Source organism: Leucoraja erinacea, chromosome 16, assembly GCF_028641065.1.
Source record: "Leucoraja erinacea ecotype New England chromosome 16, Leri_hhj_1, whole genome shotgun sequence".
Classification (NCBI taxonomy): domain Eukaryota; kingdom Metazoa; phylum Chordata; class Chondrichthyes; order Rajiformes; family Rajidae; genus Leucoraja; species Leucoraja erinaceus.
Window position 1 is genome coordinate 28,959,248 of NC_073392.1, and position 21,310 is coordinate 28,980,557.

The 21,310-nt window shown below is 46.7% G+C and overlaps 1 protein-coding gene across 4 annotated transcripts in view; it reads right to left on the minus strand.

The window, feature by feature from the left end:
* Positions 1-7,162: 7,162 nt before the first annotated feature.
* sema3b (sema domain, immunoglobulin domain (Ig), short basic domain, secreted, (semaphorin) 3B) overlaps positions 7,163-21,310 on the minus strand; it is a 249,149-nt gene continuing 235,001 nt past the window's right edge. For all 4 annotated transcript variants that reach the window (XM_055648019.1, XM_055648017.1, XM_055648016.1 and 1 more), the window contains exons 13-18: positions 20,494-20,585; positions 18,450-18,491; positions 15,865-16,022; positions 14,669-14,724; positions 14,282-14,421; positions 7,163-9,906 (exon numbers count right to left, since the gene is read on the minus strand). In XM_055648019.1, the coding sequence (XP_055503994.1) occupies positions 9,451-9,906; positions 14,282-14,421; positions 14,669-14,724; positions 15,865-16,022; positions 18,450-18,491; positions 20,494-20,585 (944 nt within the window). In that variant the 3' untranslated portion in view covers positions 7,163-9,450. The remainder of the gene's footprint in view (positions 9,907-14,281; positions 14,422-14,668; positions 14,725-15,864; positions 16,023-18,449; positions 18,492-20,493; positions 20,586-21,310) is intronic.

The following is a 21,310-nucleotide window of genomic DNA, read 5'->3' on the forward strand; positions in this document are numbered from 1 at the left end:
ACTGAACCATCCTATCACCCACGAGAGAGTGGTCCAGACCTACCATCTACCTCATTGGAGACCCTCGTTCTAAATTTACTCGGACTTTACTGAACATTATCTTGCAGTAAACATTATCCCCTTAATCCTGTAATGAAACACTGGGGTGGCTTGATTGTAATCATGTATATTTCCACTGACTGGATAGCGTGCAACTAAATGCTTTTCACTGTACCTCTGTACATGTGACCATTATAAACTAAACCAAACTAAAGTAAACTAAAGTAAACTAAACTAAACTATAATCAAAAACACTCCAGCAGTTACAATGTGGGCTCACCCTTGACTGTAATACAGAGGGGGGTTCACAGTGCCAGAGGTACTGTATGTCAGGTGGAACATTAAAGTCTAAATTGCAGTGGAATATTAAACAATGTAATAGAACATAGAACGGTACATAGAATAGTACAGCACGTGCCCTTCAACCCACAATGTCTGTGCCGATCCTGATGCCAAAACCAATCTTCATCCGCCTGCACATAATCCATATCCATTCCTTGCATATTCTTTAGTCTAGAAGTTTATTTTAGAGATACAGCATGGAAACAGGCCCTTCGGCCCACCGAGTCCATGCTGACCATCGACCGACCATCCACACCGGTTAAAGTTATCCCACTCCCTACACACAAGGGACAATTTGTAGAGGACTGATCAACCTACAAACCATCTTTGCACCTCTTTGGGGTGTGGGACGTAACCAGAGAACCCAGAGGAAACCCACACGATCACAGGGGGAATGTGCAAACTCCACACAGACAGCACCCGGGGTTCGATCCTGACCTCTAGCCCCGTCTGTTTGTGGAGTTTGCACGTTCTCCCTGTGACCGCGTGGGTTTCCTCTGGGTGCTCTGGTTTCCTCTCTCATCCCAAAAACCAGCGGCTGTTATTAAATTGTCCCACAGTTGCAGTTAAGTGGTGGAATAGACAATAGACAACAGGTGCAGGAGTAGGCCATTCGGCCCTTCGAGCAAGCACCACCATTCAATGTGATCATGGCTGATCATCCACAATCAGTACCCTGTTCCTGCCTTCTCCCCATATCCCCTGACTCCGCTATCTTTAAGAGCTCTATCTAGCTCTCTCTTGAAAGCATCCAGAGAACTGGCCTCCACTGCCCTCTGAGGCAGAGAATTCCACAGACTCACCACTCTCTGTGAGAGAAAGTATTTCCTCGTCTCAGTTCTAAATTGCTTACCCCTTATTCTTAAACTGTACCTCCTGGTTGTGGACTCCCCCAACATCGGGAACATGTTTCCTGCCTCTAATGTGTCCAAACCCTTAACAATCTTACATGTTTCAATAAGATCCCCTCTCATCCTGAGGATGAGGATTCAGCATGGACATTGTGGGCCTGTTTCTGTGCTACATCTTTGAATGACTATGACACTAAGTAAACATACCTTGTTTTAGGCACAAGGAACCGCAGATGCTGGAATCTTACAAAGAACACAAATTGCTGGAGTAGCTCAAAGGTTTCAAAGGTCTTTTATTGTCATGTGCAGCAATTAAGGTACAGTGATATGCGAATTACCATACAGCCATACTAAAAAAAAAGCAACAAGACACACAACTACATAAAAGTTACCATAAACATCCACCACAGTGGATTCCCACATTCCTCGCTGTGATGGAAGGCAATAAAGTCCAAGCTCAGCGGGTCAGGCAGCAAGAATCGGAAGAAGGGTCCAGATTCAAATTGTGGTCCATAGATGCAGCTGAGGTACTTGTGTTCTATATACCTTTTATTAACTGCTCTTTGTGATCAGGGCATTATAAACCAGTTGATATTATGCAGTGTGTTAACAATTGTCTCAGCTTATTGTGCTCAATGTTCAGCTCAAGGTGGACGCTGAGCTCTGAACATTGTACACTGCTGCCCTCTGCTGGCGATGATCTTGTGATGAAACAGTAAATGGGAACCTGTGGAAGTTTATGCTGTTTAGTTCTGTTCAGTTTAGTTTAGAGATACAGCATGGAAACAAACCCTTTGGCCCTATGAATGTGGGATGAAACCGGAGCATCCGGAAGAAACCCATGCGGAGACAGGCAAACTCCGTAAAAACAGCACCCGTGGTCAGGATCGAACATGGGTCTCCGGGACTGTAAGGCAGCAACTCTACCACTGTGCCACTATGCCGGTTTCAACTCAGGGATGTTTTCAGTAATGGGAAAGTCTAGAACCGGAGGGCTCAGTCTCAAGAATAAAAGGGTATACCTTTAGAATGGAGATAAGGAGGGATTTCTTTAGCCAGAGTGCAGTGAGACCAACCTCATCTGCCCACACATGATCCTTGCCCCTCCATCCCCTCCATATCCAGATGCCTAAAACAATAAGGATATAGTCATGCAGATAAAGCACAGAGACAGCCCTTTTAGCCCATCTAGGCCAACTATCAACCACCTATTTATGCAAATCCTATATTAATCCCATTTTTAATTCTTCCCAACGTCCCATGAATTGCTCCCAGATTCCTCATCCTCCTCATTCCTCATCCTCATCCTCGCAGTGCCACAAATGGCAGTGGAGGCCAAGTCACTGGGTATTTTTAAAGTGGAGATTAATAGGTTCTTGATTAGTAGGGCATCAAGAATTATGGGGAGAAGGAAGGAGAGTGGGGGAAACAGATCAGCCATGATTGAACGGCGTAGCAGACGCAATGGGCCGAATGGCGAAAAACTACATAGTTCTGGTCTAACTACATTGGAAGCAGAGGCTGGAAACTGGAGCCAAAAAAACTGCTGGTTGAACTCAGCAGGTCAGAAAGCATTCATGGAGGAAACTGGACAGTCGATGCTTTGGGTCTCTTCATCTGGACTCAACTTTTCTCTTCATACCTCAACGCTATCTTGCCCCCCCACCTCCCCTCCAGTTATTTCCCACCTACATTCACGACACCGTAGACTTTAGCTTTAGAGAAACAGGCCCTTCGGCCCACTGAGTCGGCACCGACCAGCGATCCTCATACACTAGCAATATCCAACACACTAGGGACAATTTACAATCTTTACCGGCCAATTAACCTGCAAACCTGTACGTCTTTGTAGTGTGGGAGGATGTCGGAGCATCCATAGTAAACCCACATGGTCACGGGGAGAACGTGCAAACTCCGTACAGGCAGCACCCAGTCAAGATCGAACTCTGGTTTCTGGCACTGAGAGGCAGCAACTCTACCGCCGTGCCAAAGGCTGCACCTTGTATGATATCCACCATATTAACAGCTTCCATACTCTGGATTCAACCATATTATCTTTACCATGGATGTCCAGTTCACACCTGCATCCTCCGCCAGAGAGGACAAGGGATCTTCCACTTCTTTCTTGTTGTAGATCTAACCCGTTCCCCTCCTCACCCGGTGGAACTTGTCTTCACCGATAACAAATTTCTACTTGGATATCTCTCACTTTCCACATGTCAAAGGTGTAACCATGGGCAATCACAAGGACTCTAGCTATAACTGCCTCTCCGCTGGCGATGTGGAGCTGTCTTCCTTCCAATGTGTAAGAAGGAACTGCAGATGTGTGTTTATACCGTGGAAAGACACACAATGTTGGAGCAACTCAGCAGGTCAGGCAGCATCTCTGGACAGAAGGAATAGGTAATGTTTCGGGTCGAGACCCTTCCTTCGTAAGAAGGAACTGCAGATGCTGGTGTACACTGTCGATAGACACAAAATGCTGGAGTAACTCAGCGGGTCAGGCAGCATTCCACAGCCAGCAATGGACCATTGTGGGCTCCACCTTTCCTGGGTCATCGGTGCTGGCTCTGATTCATTCTGACCATTTTCATACCTCTAGTTCCCCTCTGCCCCGACTCTCGGTCTTAAGAATGGTCTCGATCCGAAACGTCGCCTATTCATTTCCTCCAGAGATGCTGCCTGACCCACTGAGTTACTCCAGCATGCTGTGTCTATCTTCAGTCTTTTTCCAAGTTTATCCATCACCACTCACTTCGCAACTCGTCCTCTGCTCCGTTATAAACAACGCAAAATCAGATTTTGTGTCCAGTTGCACAATAAAACTTTATTAACAAAAACTTTAGACATTAATGCAAAATATTTGGAAACCACTTAATTCCCCACTGTACCAAAAAAAATGATGCTGTATGTCATAAATCAATGTGTTACAAACCTTCAGGGCCCGACAGCTAACAATCTTTGGTTCGAAATGAAAAATTCTGACAGAATTGGAAATGTGTTTGCATTTTATTGTCATCTGTAAAACACCACCTTAAGATCGATGCATTATTAGTTGAAGATGGTTGGGGAAGGTACTATCACAAGCATTTAAGAGACAATTGGACAGCTACACGGAAGGGAAAAGCTTAGAGGGATGTGGACCAAACGCGGGCAGATGGGACAAGTATAGATAGGGCATGTAGGTCTGTGTGGGCAGGTTGGGCCGAAGGGCCTGTTTCCATGCTGGATGACTATGAGATGTTTGTGAGCATCAAGGGACTGTGGCTGAGAATAAATCATGGCAGATGGATCTGGTGTACCTGTGGAATGGGGGCAGAGGTTCCTAACCTTGATAAACCTCCAATAACTAAACCCCAAGGGCTAGCTAGGAGTTACACTGACCTACATGCCCAACTGGTGTCAGGTTGCAGCAGCCCCACAGAGGTGACATGTACAACGCTTGTAGAATTAATTTTCTTGTTTCCCTCCATTATTGGGTGAGGGAGTGGCTTCGATAAATCACATGGGAATCAATGGGCCATGCGGTGATCTCTAGACCATCATTTGTTAGTGCCTAGCAAAGCTTTGAGGGCCTAGTTGGTTTACAATGATCAACTATGTGAATGTTTCTCTGCGATTATAACTCCCCATCTCACACAACTATTTCTCACCATCAATTTTTACCACATATCCATGATTCTAACCAGGTTTGCGTTTGTGATTTGTGCTGCCATTGTGAATTGAAGACTGTTCCCGCCCTAGGAAGCTGTTCCTAGAGTCATACGGCACAAAAACAAGCCCTTCGGCCCAACTTGCCTATGCTGACCAAGGTGCCCCATCTACACCAAGTCCCATTTTGGCCCATATCCCTCTAAAATAAAATGCCGGAGTAACTCAGCAGGTCAGGCAGCATTCCTGGAGAAGATGGGTAGGTGATGTTTCGGGTCAGGACCCTTCTTCAGACCGAGTCCGTGCCAGCAGAAGTCGCCTATCCATGTTCCCCAGTGATGCTGCCTGACCCGCTGTGTTACTCCAACATTTTAAGCCTATCTTAGGTATAAACCAGCACCTGCAGTTCCTCGTTATCACATCCCTCTAATTCTTGCCTATTCATGCACCTGTCCAAATGTCTATTGAATGTTAGAATACCCGCCCCAACTACCTCCTCTGGCAGCTCGTTTCATGAACACACCACCGCTCTGTGTGAAGGGTTACCCACCCAGGCCAGCGCAAAGAGAAGGCAGCAACTAATGTCTGAACCTTGTCACATTCACCTTGGTTAGGCCCTGTGGTCCACCCCTTTCACACCATGTACCCACACTAGCATTAACATCTATCCCACGCCAGGCCCAGACCTTGACTGGTAGATGGAGACCGAGTGTCTAACTACCAGCCTATCCCCGTTCCAGATCACCCCCTTCAACGTCTCTTCTGTCACGTAAGTACTAGAATGTAGAACAGTACACACAGGAACAGGCCCTTCGGCCCACAATGTGTGTGCTGAACATGATGTCAATATATGTGAGCCATCTCCCTCCATCCCCTCCATATCCAAATGTTTATCTACCAGCGTTAGATTAGTAAGGGTGCCAAGCTTTATGGGGAGTAGGCAAGAGAATGGGTTGAGAGAAAAAGATAGATCAGCCATGATTGAATGGCAGAGTGGACACAGTGGGTTGAATGGCCTAATTCTGCATCTATGACTTATGAATTTATGGACAGCGTCTCTAATCCACTTCCCTTTCTCCCCTCCCCTTTCCACCCCTCCCCCTTCCCTGTGCCCCAATTGGACATGCACCAATTTCTCTCCACCCCCTCCCCTTCCACATACATTCCTTCCTCTGGCTTCACAATTCGCACTCCCTTCTACCCTTATCTGACATCTTTTGGCTTTGTCCAACCATCTGCCCACCAAAAGCTCCCCTCAACTATCACTCGCCAGGATTTGTTCTGCCCCCTCCTCTCTTCCAGCTTTCTAGCCCCAGGCCCATCCCCCACTACAATCAGTCTGAAGAAGGGCCTCGACCTGAAGCGTCATCTATCCATGTTCTCCAGAGATGCTGCCTGACCTGCTGAGTTGCTCCAGCACTTTGTGTCTATTTTTCTTAATTGTGTCACTACCATTGGCTTCCACCACCACCTTTGACAGTGTGTACCAGGCACTTACCACCCTCTGTGTAAAAAAAAAACCCATCTACTTTAGTTCACAATTGAATTCTTATTTTGTTTGTTAGCAGATAAACCAATGTACAAAAAAAAAGAAAGATAATAAATACTAGAGTAACTCCTCCAGGATTTGGTGTCTTTCTTTGGTATACCAGCATTTGCAGTTCCTCCTCATTACACAAATAAATAAACTCAGATAGCATGATCACAAGAAACAGTAGTTGTTAGAATCTTGAGCAAAATGCTGAAGAAACTCAACGGGTCAGGCAGCATCACCCCGAAAACTAGCACTATCCCGCACACTAGGGAACATTTACCATTTGCTGAAGCCAATTAACCTACAAACCTGCTCGTCTTTGGTGTGTGGGAGGAGCTGCAGCACCCGGAGAAAACCCACACGGTCACAGGGAGAACGCACAAACTCCGCACAGACAGCACCGGAGGTCAGGAACGAACCTGGGTCTCTGGTGCTGTAAAGCAGCAACTCTATCGCTGTGCCACCCCGTCGCACTTTCTGACCTGACCTGGTCTTAACCTGAAACATCATCTCTCCCTTTGGAGTGTGGGAGGAAATCGGAGCACCTGGAGAAAACCCACGTGGTCATAGACCGGAGTCAAATGAATCCGTTTCCCACCACGGATGCTGTCAGACCCACAGAGTTCCTCCAGCATTTTACGTCTATCTTCAGTTTCTGCTCCAGATTCGAGCATCTGCAGTCTCTGTAGCAATAGTCCCAGAATTGGCTAATCACAGTCCACACACAACTTGCTTTGAACCTGGGCTTTAGTGATCAAAACAATTTATTGGAAGGTAAAAACAATGACAGTTTAGTTCTTCAGCATGTAACAGAATCTGTACCTCACAAATAATATGGTACTGGTCAAATAGCAATTGACATTCATTGTATAACCCAACTGTAAATTCTAAAGGTGTTGACTCCACAAGGGCTCAAAGCTTGTCGTGGAACTGGAGATTAGAACAAAGTAAACATTTTCTTGACTCTTCTCATGACGAGCGTTGTCACAGAAACAGAACATTTTTGCGGATGTTCGGCCAGTCAGGCAGCCTCCGTGGAAATGCAAAAAGTTACCGCTTCGCGAGAAACGTGCTGATAGATGGCACGGTAGCGCAGCCGGTGGAGTAGCCGTCTCACAGTGCCAGAGACCCGGGTTCGATCCCGACCTCGGGTGCGTGCAGCCTGTGTGGAGTTTGCACGTTCTCCCCGTGTGACCTCCCACATCCCAAAGACGTGCGGCTTTGTCGGTTTACTGGCCTCTGTAAATTACCCCTTGGGTGTTGGGAGTGGATGCGAGAGTGGTGTAACATAGAACTAGTGTGAATAGGTGATCGATGATCGGACTGGACTCGGTGGGCTGAAGGATCTGTATTTCTAAATAAAACATCTTTTTAAAAAAAGGTAAACCAGTCAACCAGAAATGTTAACTCAATTTCTCCTCGCCACAGGAGTTTTTAACGTGTATTCCTGGGATAGTTGGTTTAGGAATGACCCCTTCACACCCCTACAGGTTTGTAGGTTGATTGGCTTGGTAAATGTAAAAACTGTCCCAAGTGGGTGTAGGATGGTGTTAATGTGCGGGGATCGCTGGTCTGTTTCCGCTCTGTATCTCTAAACTAAACTAAACCAGGGGCAATTTACAGAAGCCAAATAACCCACAAACTCGCACAGGTATATGGGATATGGGAAGGATCCGGAGCACCCAGAAGAAACCTACAAGGTCACAGAATAGAACGTGCAAACTCCACAATGACAGCACCCGTGGTCAGGATCGAACCTGTGTCTTTGGAGCAGTTTGATTACAGCACCAAGAGTGTTTTGTTTAGAATTAACTTGCCCTCTGAACTTGAGCTCTGTGCTAATTAGTGACCCAAACATACTCCCTCCTGTGGTCAGGTCCACCCTGACACTGGTCCACGAAGGGAAAGAGAGAGAACCATTTCAATTACTGATGACCTTCCCCAAAGTTTCTATCTTCACAGGGTCACTAACCGTGCCCTCCATCTTCTCATAATCGATCAGTCTCTCGTCATTCCCCTCGTTGGGCTCAAGTTCTCTTCAAGGCACTTTTCCGTCAAGTCTTTTTTCTCTTCCTTGCATTTTTGTGCGAGCAGCGAGACTTCGTTATAGTTAGCGTGGTCTACATTCGTCGGAGTTAGACTGGAGTGAGGTTTGGATCCCTCTGAAGCTCACGTCACGGGGAGGGTGAACGGACTGCGCGGACGTTGCCAACATTAGCAAGAGAGAGGCATGAAGTAGCAGCAGGTCTCAAAGGCATCAACACCTGACTACAGGGTAAAACCAAAAAATAAAAAACATTCAGTCCAGAGACCCTGAACCGATTTTAAGGCTTCTTCAGATCTTCAATTAACCCTTTACAGCCCTCATAATACCAACGCCGTCGATTCGATCTGCCGTTAGGAGTGTTATGCATTTGGGTTGTTCCCAAGAAGAAACCCAGAGACATTGGTGCTTCAATTACTGGGGCCTCCTATAGTTAGTTTCCCCCCCCCCCCCCCCCCCCCCCCCCCCCAACCCCTGTTCATTTACAATACCGCCTCGTAACTTGAAAACGTCGGCAGAATTTGGATCAGGTGAGCTGCAAAGGATTAAAAGTTCTCGTCCAGCCGATGAAAATAATTAAAAATTCCCCAACATGGTTCGTCTACAGCCTCGAAGGTCGATGGTCAATGGGATGAGTGAGATGGAAAGAGGGAGACATGTCCCCAAGGACAAGATGGACTTATTGTAATGCCCACAGGGACAGAAGGAGTCTCCAAAGACCCAGGAGACCGCTGGCAATCCTAATAAGCCCTAATACTTATTATTGCTATCCATAGCCTTGAATATAAGAAGTAATTCCTACACACTAGAACATAAGGTGATGGGTGTTAGTGTCATAGTGGTTTTAATAGTGAGGGAAGTGTCTATTCACTCAGGAGGTCCATGTAAACCTTGTGCAGAGAAGGTTGGTGCCAGGCACGGCGGCGTGGCATCTCCTTAGTCCTTGCCATCACTCCCAGGATTGTCTCCACGGTCGCCCCCCCTCGAGGTCACTGCACGATGGCGCTCCGGGGCATCCGCTCGGCGCGGGAAGGCAGCTCGTGGGTGCGCCGGTTCCTCCCCTTCCTCGTCTCCTGGAGGTGCTTCCACTTGGCTTGCAAGGGGCGCAGGGAGTCGCGCTTGTGCTTCGGCTGCTTGTGCCTCCGCCTCCACGCCTGCTGGCAGATCTCCTCCACCGTCTTCATGCCGGGGTGGTCCAACAGCTGCAGGAAGTCGCGGTACCACACCTTCTGGTTGGGGTGGCTCGCCGGCGGCAGCACCGGCACCTCCCTGCCCTGCAGCTCATCCGCTTGCTCCAGCCTGATCACCTCCAGCGAGATCTGCATCAGGGTCTGGGTGAAGTCGTGCTCCATGGAGTGGCAGAAGAACGTGCCGCCGTTCTTGCGTTGGACGCTGCGGAGCAGCAGGCCGCGCTCAGTCTGGACCACGTGCTCATCCAAGTGGACCTGGGGGAGAAGAACACACAACATCAATGCAGGTCAACACCAAAGATTATAGAGGAGCCCCACCTCCAACAGACCCGCTACTGAGGAAGATTCAGAGCGTTTGACGGCTCTGGGCCTGTACTCACTGGAGGTTAGAAGAATGGGGGGGGGGAACCCCTCATTGAAACATACAGAATAGTGAAAGTCTTGGCTAGAGTGGATGTGGAGAGGATGTTTTCACTAGTGGGAGGAGTCTAGGACTAGAGGTCACAGCCTCAGAATTAACGGAAGTTCTTTTAGGAAAGAGATGAGGAATTTCTTTAATCAGAGGGAGGTGAATCTGTGGAATCCTTTGCCACAGGAGCCTGTGGAGGCAAAGTCAGTGGATATATTTACAGCAGGGGTAGATAAACTTGATTAGTACGGGTGTCAGGGGTTATGGGGAGAAGGCAGGAGGGGGTTAGGAGGGAGAGATAGATCAGCCATGATTGAATGGCGTAGTAAACTTGATGGGCCGAATGGGCTAATTCTGCTCCTATCGCTTATGATCTTATGATCTCCTAGTCAACAACCCAGTGTTTCAGGTTTTTAGTCTAATTATAAAGCCAACGTTATAATTATAATAAATATGATTCTAAATCACAAAAGCCAACATCCAAATTCAGGGAGATTCTTCCCAGTTGTTATTGGCCAACTGAACCATCCCATCATCAACTACAGTGGTCCTAAGCTACTACCTACCTCATTGTAGACCCTCGGACTATAATCGGACCTTACTGGACTTTATTTTGCACTAAACTTTATTCCCCTTATAATGTATCTGTACATTGTGGATGGCTCGATTGTAATCATGTATAGTATTTCCAGTGACTGGATAGCATGCAACATGATGAGCATCTGACGGCGCTGTGCCTGTACTCGCTGGAGTTTAGAAGGATTTATTTTAGAGATACAGTGCGGAAATTGGCCCTTCGGCCCACCGGGTCCGCGGCGACCAGCGTTCCCCGCACATTAACACCATCCTACACACACTAGGGACAATTTTTACATTTACCAAGCCAATTAACCTACAAACCTGTACGTCTTTGGAGTGGGGGCGGAAACCGAAGATCTCGGAGAAAACCCACGCAGGTCACGGGGAGAAAGTACAAACTCCGTAGAGACAGTGCCCGTGTTCGGGATCGAACCGGGGTCTCCAGCGCTGCATTCGCTGTAAGGCCACCAGGATGAAGAGAGCCTCATTGAAACTTACCGAATAGTGAAAGGCCTGGATAGAGTGGATGTGGAGAGGATGTGTCCACTAATGGGAGAGTCTAGAGGTCATAGCCTCAGAATAAAAGGACATTCATTTGGAAGGAGATGAGGAGGAATATCTTTAGTCGGAGGGTGAATTCATTGCCACAGAAGGCTGTCAATGGGTATTTTTAAGGCAGAGATAGATTCTTGATTAGTACAGGTGTCAGGGGTTATGGGGAGAAGGCAGGAGAATGGGACTGAGAGGGAAAGATAGATCAGCCATGATTGAATAACGGAGTGGACAATGGGCCGAGTGGCCTAATACTGCTCCTATCACATAAACAAAAGATTTTCTCTCCACACGTGCCAATAAACTAAAACTCAACAAAACTAAGAAACAAAGTGATCATAGTCACACAGTGTGGAAAGACCCTTTGGCCCAAATTGCCCACTGACATGCCCCTTCTACACTAGTCCACTTACCTGTGTCTGGCTCCTATTCCTTTTAACCTAGCCTATCCATGTACCTGTCTAAATGTTTCTCAAACTTTGCAATGATACCTGTCTCAACTACTCCTCCGGCAGCTCGCTCCATACACCCACCACCCTTTGTGTAAAAAAGTTGCCCCTCAGCTTCCTATTAAATCTTCCCCCCCTCAACTTAATCCTATGTCCTCTGGTTCTCGATTCCCCAACTCTGGACAAAAGACGCTGTACATTTACCCGATCTATTCCTCCAAGTTTTAGACTGATTTAGGCTGATGTGCAGGTTTGTAGGCTAATTGGCTTCTGTAACCATTTTTCTATGGTCTGTATGGAAACTTATTATCTATTTTATGTAAAGCACTTTGGTGTCAATGCGCGTTGACTTAAATCGTGCTATATAAATAAAACTTACTTACTTACTAGTGTGTAGGATGGAACTAGTGTACGGGGGATTGTTGGTCAGCATGCACTTGGTGGGCTGAAAGGCCTGTTGCCTTGCCTAATACTCTAAATCTCTGAAACTCTAAATCATGAGCTACAACTGCTAAAATCCATTGAAGGGAGAATACATTCACAAGGCACCGTGCACATATCCACACATGTGTGTACATGAAGAGAGCAATTGCAACTTTGTCCACATGGTTCCCTTCACCCATCCTGGTCTCCCATCAGGAAGCCTTCTGCAGTGGGGCCAGATATCATGGAACTAGGATGGCAGGAGTCTTTAAACCAAACCAATGCTTGTAGTTTCAGTAAGAGGGATATAGTTTTGTGAAGTTTACTTTAGTTTGGTTTAGTTTGATTTGGTTTTAGTTGTGGTGTACAGTTTAGTTGCGTATTGATTCAATTTTAATTGCACATTGTCAGTGTACAGTACAGAAAAACGAAATGTTTGTTGCGTCTCCATTGAAGAGCCATAGCAAACGATTTTAATAATTAAGTGTCGGGGGGGGGGGGGGGGTGGTTAGTCACCGAGGTACGTTTTAGTCGGAAAGAAGCTGTTGCACCTGCTGGTTCGGGGTAGACCTGTAGCGCCTGCGGATGGTAAGTAAACAGTCCTGGTTTTGAGAGCAGTCCTTGGCGATACTGATCCACATCAGCGGAAAGAGACTATGCATGCTATTATCACGTTCAGTTTAGTTTAGTGCCCATGTGCACCAGGGTAGAGTGCAAAGCTTTTTTAGTTACGTACTATCCAATCAGCGGAAAGACTATGCATGATTACAATCAGGCTGCCCACTGTGTACAAGTAGTTAATAAAGGAATAACGTTAAGTGTAAGTTCAAGTCCAGAAAAGTCCTAATAAAGATAGTGCAAGGGTCTACACTGAGGTAGATGGAAGGTCAGGCCTGCTCTTCAGTTGATGACAGGATGGTTCATAGTTTGGAAGCTCCGACAATAATGCGAGGCAGGACTTTTCGAAACGCGGAGAAAACATTTTTTCTCCTCGAATCTCATGAAGATCGCAGCTGTTAGCGAAGGTCCGTGACCCTCAGCTTCTCCATAACTAAACACCAGCTTTAATCACAAGGGGCACAAGCTTGAATTACACTGGAGGAGCTGACTGATTCTGCTCAGAGCTAAAGATTAAAAACCTATAAAGGGCGTGGGGAGAAACTGTTCCCACCGGCAGCTGGATCTGCAACAAGAGTTTGCAGCTGGAAGATAATTGGGCAAAAACTCCAAAGCAACAGGACTTTTAGAACAAAGCCAGCAACATGAATGCTTACGATTTGGAACGGACTGTGTGAAAAGGTGCTGGAAGCAATAATACATTTCTGAAACAGAAACACCATAAAAACAAAACAGAAAGCCATGGGGCTGTGTAGCAAAAGCAATGGAGTGGAATTGCCTAAGGTTGCACTTTTACAGAGATAGCACAAGTAGAATGGGCTGAGTGGCCTCCATGTTATTTTATTGTGGCGCGCTGATCAATTCCATTTCAATTCGTTATAAAATGGGCAGGAATTGTCCAGCAGAGATGGAGCTGTTGCTAAGCAGATGATGTCAAGGTAACCACTTTCATTAAACTTCAGTCAAGCAATCTGACCTAAATAACATAGATTTACAAGTTCATGTTATAGGGACAGAATTAGACCATTTGGCCCATCAAGTCCACTCAGCCATTCAATCATGGCTGGCCTATCTTTCCCTCCCATACAGATAGAATGAACTGAAGATGCTGGTTTACAAAACAAGATACAAAGTGCTGGAGTAATTCAGCGGGGCAGGCAGCGTCTCTGGAGAACGTGGATAGGCAACGTTTTGGGTTGAGATCTTTTTTCAGACTCAATGTGGAGGGGGGAGGGGGGGGGGAGGGCAGAAAGCTGGAAGAAAGGTGTGGGCTGGTCAAAGCTTGGCAAGTGATCGGTGGATACAGATGGGGGGAGGGTTTGATATGCAGGTAGTCAGGCAAAGGCCAGAGATAAAAAAGACAAAATAAATGATGCTGTTCTGTGGCTATGCCCTCTGGTCCTAGACTCTCCCACTAGTGGATAGATCCTCTCCACATCCACTCTACCCAGGCCTTTCGTAATTCAGTCAATTTTATTGAGATCCCCCGCATCCTTCTAAACTGCAGCGAGCACAGGCCCAGAACCTCATGTTAACCCAATCGTCACTAGGGTCGTTCTCGTACACCTCTCTTGATCAATATCCCAGGAGTTTTTCTCACCTTGTCCTTGGGGGCGTTGGGGCGCCTCTGGAAGGTCCATGTGACCTGGGCCTGCAGGGATTTGGGGATACACTCCAAGAACGAACTGCTGCCCTCCACGCCATACAACTTCTTTTCCGTGACCCTGTGCCGGTGTCGATCTGTAAAAGTTATTGTACGGGGTTAACACGCTGGATCAAAAACCACCTCACCTCCAATCTTAGAAAAGGAATAGGTGACGTTTGGGGTCGAGACCCGTTATTAATAAGCTCTTCCCGTCGTCCTTCTAAACTCCAGCGAGCACCGCCCAAAGCCATCAAATGCTCCTCAGGCCAGTAGAGCCATCAAATACTCGTTTACATCAGGTAAGGCATAATCTAAAAATAAATGGACACCAGATAAACGTACCTCCCGAACACAGAGCGTTGGGATCCCCATTCCTCACATCTTGGCGCCGGAACCTCCTACAAAGAGACACAAACATACGATCAGCTTGTCCTGTAGAGTGTCTTTAAGCAGCACGGTGTCGCAGCTGGTAGAGTTGCTGCCTCACAGCGCCCGAGACACGGGTTCACGATGTTGAAGCATGTCAGTGCGCCCCCGTCTGTACTGCCCCTTGCCTCTGGGACAATGGTTTGTGGTTTGTGAGTTCGAACCGTGTTTCAAGATTTGAAAATCACAATCCAGGTGCGTTAGTGATGAGCTCGGAAATTCACATGAAATAAGTCAGTAATTCAAGCCACACTCGGGAGAAGCTGACATTTTGTAATCTGTGACGCTAATGAGAGGCAGGAGTCGTCCAAATACAGATTAAAGCGTCACCCATTCACTTTAGACTTTAAAGATACAGCACGGAAACAGGCCCTTCATCGCACTGACTCCGTGCAGGCCCGTGATCACCCCGTACACTGGCACCATCCTGCACACTAGGATAGGGCACATCTACACTATCTTACAAACTTGGACATCTTTAGACTGTGGGAGGAAACCGGAGCACCCAGGGAAAGCCCACACGGTCACAAGGAGAATGTACAAATTCCATACAGCCAGCACCCGTAGTCAGGATCGAACCCGGGTCTCTGACGCTGAGAGGCTGTAGCTCCACCATTGTGCCGCTCCACTCACTCAAGATTCAACACTTATTTTGTGACAATCTTGCTGTGACAATGGCAACTGCTGGACTCGCCTTGAGAACAGTCATCTCACTGTTTTTTAGTTTTAGATTTAGAGATACAGCGCCCTTTGGCCCATCAAGTCTACACCAAACTTCGACCTCCCGTTCACACTGGTTCTATGCTATCCCACTCTCTTATCCACTCCCTACACAATAGGGGCAATTTACAGAGGGCCAATTAACCTACAAACCAGCCCGTCTCCAGGATGTGGGAGGAAACTGGAGCAAATGCAGGAAACCCACGCGGTCACAGGGAGAATGTGCAAACTCCACAAAGACAGCACCCGAGGTCAGGATCGAACCGGGGTCTCTGGTGCTGTGAGGCAGCAACTCCACCGCCGCGCCACTGGGCCGCCCCGTTTCTCTTTCCGCAGATGCGGCCTGGCCCTGGTGACAGTTGCCGGCTATTTTCCGTGCATGCTGGGGTTACCTCTTGGTGTTCGACAGGTATCTGGTGCAGGCGTTCCCGTCCCAGGCGCAGTAGGGATCGCGGGCCAGGCAGCATTCGGCGCAGGCCTTCCCATAGATGCTGCAGCGCTGCAGAGGCAGCTGCGAGATTGCCGAGTCCGAGCCGATATACAGCTGTTGCTGTTGAAGACAAGAGAACAAAGCCACACATCTGCGGAGATTAGTGACAGGGTTACAAACGCCCGCCGTTCACATCCTCTCAAAACATTCTCATGGATTAAAATAACCACCAGCCGATCAAACCATTGCTGCAAAGTTCCTTTGGCTGCTTTTGGCTTTAGCTGCGCTGTGGAATGATGCAGCTGTATAAAATAGCAGCTATATATTTGCTATGAAACTCTGCCTCTGTGGCAATGTTGCTGCCTTACAGCACCAGAGACCCGGGTTTGATCCTGACTACGGGTGCTGTCTGTAAGGAGTTTGTACGTTCTCCCCGTGACCACGTGGGTTTTATCTGGGTGCTCTGGTTTCCACCCACATTCCAAAGTCGTGCTGGTTTAAACCAAAGATAAACCAGCATCTGCAGTTCCTTCCTACACACATTTACTTTAATAGTTTGAACCAAACTGTCCAGCAGATGGAGCTAGAACTGAAGCAATCACTGCATTCCCTTTCAATATTAGAGATTAACTTTTCCTAACTAATATATTTCTAAGCATCATTTCATTTTATCTTTTTAACAAAAACTCACTGTGTTGAAATTTCTTTGATGTGTTATATTTGCATTGATAAATTATTTTTACCAGAGAAAAATATCAGAATCCAACATGCAGTTAGAGATTATACAAACTCTTTGGAAGCATAAGTACTTGCCAAATACTTTGCCCCAAGAACAAGAACAAGAAGGGCACAGGTTTAAAATGAGAGGGGAAATCTTAATGGGAACCTGAGGGATGACTTTGTTGCACAAAGGGTGGTGAGTGTATGAAATGAGCTGCTGGAGGGGGTGATCGAGGCAGTTCCTATCACAATGTTTAAAAAAACATTTGCACAGATACATGGATAGGACAGGTTTAGAGGGATAAGAGCCAAATGGTGGCAGGTGGGACTAGTGTAGATGGGGCATGTTGGTTGGCATGGGCAAGTTGGGCTGAAGGGCCTGTTTCCATGCAGTATGACTGTATGACTCTAAGATCTTTAACTTTATAAAGCCCAAATCAAACTAAAACCTGTTCCAACAAACCAGGACAGGGCAAGAGGAAAACCCCTCCGAAAAATTCTCTTTCACAAAAATATCTTGATCAGGTCCTTGGCCTTTGTCACTTGTTGCTTCCCGTGCTAAGATGTTGTCCTTCAACTATTCTGTCCTGGGCCACCTTCATTGCCAGAGTGAGGCCACATGCAAACTGGAGGAACAGCACCTCATATTTCATTTGGGGCAGCTTACAACCCTGCCTAACCCAACCCACCTCTCCTACAATCAGTCTGAAGAAGGGTCTCGACCTGAAACCTCATCTATCCATGTTGTCCAGAGATGCTGCCTGACCTGCTGAGTTACTCCACCACTTTGTGTCATTTTGAGAATGAGCATTGAACAACCCCACTAGCCCCTCTCTCTTTTCCAGGCTCCACCCTTCCCCTCACCCCATTTCTCCATCTCCAATTCCTCCCACCATCTTGCTCCTTTTATTCACTCATCTCCCACCCCCTTGTCCCAATTTTTCTTTTACTCCCCCTCCTGCCTGTTCCCTCTCACCTATATCCCTCCCTCTGGCTATACATTTTCACTCCCCCTCTCCAATCCTCTTCCCTTATCCAGCACCCTTTCGTCACACTTCCAGATTCTGTAGTTACTTGTGACTCTAGTGTTTAATTTCTTGTACAGAGCCAGTTGAAGACTGTGATAGCACCTGACAGGAACAATTCTGTACATTGAGTGTACAAGGATGTAGAGCTGATTGTCTAGCTGGAGAAAAGGTATCAGATCCCTCTATCAACAAAGCTCCCCTGCACCCAAAAGGATTTCTCCCAGAATTTGAACGTTCTTCCTGTGACTGGATGGGTTTTCTCCAGATGCTCTGATTTCCTCCCACACTCCAAAGACATACACTTTTTTGGAGATTAATTAGCTTCAGTAAAATTGTCCCTAGTTTACAGGATAGTGCTAGTGTACTGGATGCTCGCTGCTCGCTGTGGACGATGGGCTGAAGGGCCTGTTTCTGCGCTGTATCTCTGAAGTATAAAGCATTTGCTTGTACCTTGTATCTACATAGAACAGTACAGCACAGGAGCAGGCCCTTCAACCCACAATGTCTGTGCTAAACATGAAACTAAACCAACTCTTATAAACCTGCATGTGATCCATATCCTTCTTTCAGCTGCAATTCATTTTTCATGGGCCTATCTAGAAGCCTCTTAAATGCCACTATTGGGTCTACCTTCTCCACCACGATCTCCAGCAACTGGTCCCAGGCACTCACCATTCTCTGTGCAAAAAAGGTTACCCCGCACGTCACCTTTAAAATGTGCCCCTCCCACCTTGGCTATGCTATGGAAAAGTTGGATACTTAAAATAAAATAAAAAGTTCTGCGAGATGATGTACTCACCCTTTTTGAGGAAAGTTTCATACTGGTGATTGGTGCAGAGTCCTGAAATAAAGCAGACAGGTTTGTTCAGTGGAAGGGAAAATAAGTGGGAGGCACAGAAGGGCAGTGGTAGAGTTGCTGCCTCACAGCGCCAGAGCCCGAGTTTAATCCCAACTGCGGGTGCTGTCTGTATGGAGTTTGTACATTCATTTTGTGACCATGTGGCTTTCCTCCAGGTGCTCCGGTTTCCTTCCACACTCCAAGGATGTACAGGTTTGTAAGTTAATTGGACTCTGAAAATTGTTCCCTAGGGTGCTGGGAGTGGGTGTGAAAGTGGGATAACATGGAACTGGTGTGAAAGGGGGTGATCGAATGGTTGGTGTGGACTCGGTGGAGCAAAGGGCCTGTTTCCACTCTGTATCACTAAACTAAACTAGAAGAAAAAACTGAACTGCTGGATGAATTCAGCCAGCCAGTGGCCAGCGACACCAGTTAATGTTTCAGTGCAGGGACCACAGTTTGGAGGAAGGATCATTGATCCAGAACATAATTGGGTTTTTTTTTCCACAGAGAGTGCTTTATTGGCTGGTCTTTCTACATTTCTGTTTCATTTTCATGTTCGGTTAATATACCGGCGGCAACATTTTGTTCCTACGCAAACACATTGAACGCGATGCTTTGGCTTCAGAACTCCCTCACACTCCATGTGAACTTGGAGTCGGCCTTCACACTGCATTCCGCCTGTTAATGTCACAATCAATTATTTCAGCACTTCCTCCTATAATAAATCCCAACTTTGGACGCTCCCAACTTATGTAGAGAGTAGGACGGAAATTCTGGCTAGAGGTTCACAGTGGTGCAGCTAGCTGGAAGAGCTGCTGCCTCACAGCGCCAGAGACCTGGGCTCGATCCTGACCTCAGCCGCTGTCAGTGCGGAGTTTGCAAATACTCCCTGTGACCGCGTATGTTTCCTCCCACATCCCAAAGACGTGCGGGTTTGTAGGTTAATTGGCCCTCTGAAAATTGTTCTCTAGTGTGCAGATGAGGAAGTGGGATAACATAGAACATAGTGTGAACGGGTGATCGATGGTCGGCGTGGACTCGGTGGGCCTGTTCCCACGCTGTATCCCTAAACCTAGTTAAGTGGCATCCTGTGGGAAAGATGCACCAAGAGCTGGCTATGGAAACAATGGGGATTTAATACAAATCTGCGCAGTGTACATTTTTCTGGACATAAATCGTATCATGTGTGACAGGACCTAATTAAATTGTCGTGTGAGTATTGCTAGAAAAAAAAAATACTATTGACACCTGGTTAGGCCACACCAAGGCTAGGATACTTGTCAAAACTGACAAATGGGTTGAATGTTTTTGTAAAGACAGCCATCCATATTTATTTTAAAAGTGAAAGGTAATTGCAAATTAAAATAAAATGTAATAACTTTTAAATTCTTAAAATGACGAAGGGGTTTGTTCATACCAACGAGAAACTGCTTCGGGTGGTAGAAAATGTAGTAACTGAAGGATGCAGATTAATAGCACCAGGAAACAGAACCAGCGGAGAAATTAGAAGATATTTATTGTAGATCAGTGCATGTTCCTTTAACATAGTGACCTCACCACTACTAACCACTCCCCATTGTCTCTAGTATAATTGTAAGGTCCCCCCCACCTCCAGCTCGCTCTCTAGCTCCAGTGATGACCACGGACAGCTATTGCATAGTGTGTGTTAATGATTGTAATAAACAGTTAGTAAAAGACTCTGTGTAGGATCAAGTCGTTTTACATTTATTATACATTGAACTACAGGATTCAGGAATGTCGAGTCTGGAAGGGCAGTAAAGCTGATTGTAAAGAGACTTTCTGAAGTGAATTGGATAAATACTTGCAAGAGGCAAATATACAAGGCTAGAAATGGGAGGGGGCGAGCAGGAAGTGGGGGGCTGAATGGGCAGTCTATTCCATGTGACAGCATGGGCAAGATGGGCCGAACGACCTCCTATTGTTCTGCATCCTTCTACGAGGGAACAAACCAAAGGTCTGTTCCTATCCTTGTTTCTCTCACCTTGAAGACTTGCAATTCTTCGAGGACTAGTTCTTCCATGTTCTGCCAGCTTTCCTTTGGCACCGAGATCACTTTCAACACCGTCCCAACGTCTATAAATTTAAAATGCAAAAAGAAGTTCTTATAGACCTCAATGGACTAGATGGTTCCTCGGCCAAAGGAGTCTAGAACCAAAGGTTACAGTTACAGAAAAAACAACGGACCACAAAGGGGTGAAATGAACCTCAGGAATTCTCCACCCTAAATTTTAGACTTTAAACTTTAGAGATATAGAGATACAGGGAGTCTGCCCCATACACTAGCACTATCCTACACACTAGGGGCAATTTACAGAAGCAGAGAACCAGAGGACATAGGTTTAAGGTGAGGACAGAGGATTTAATAAGAACCTGAGTAACCTTTTTACCCAAAGCATGGACTGAGCTTCTGGATGAGGTTATTGAGGCAGGTACTATCACAACATTTAAGAACTATTTAGACAGGCACATGGATAGGACAGGGTTAGAGGGATAGGGGCCAAATGCAGGCAGGCAGGACTAGCGTAGGTGGGACATGTTGGTCGGTTTGGGAAAAGCTGAAGGTCTTGTTTCCACGCTATACAACTCAATGACTCTAAGCTAATTACCATGCAAACCTGCATGCCTTTGGAGTGTGTGAGGAAACTGGAGCACCCAGAGAAAACCCACGAGGTCACAGGGAGAACGTGCAAACTTCTTACAGACAGCACCTGTAGTCAGGATTGAACCCTGGTCTCTGTTGCTGTAAGGCAGCAACTCTACCGTTGCGCCACAGTGCAGTATTTGAGCTGAACCACTGT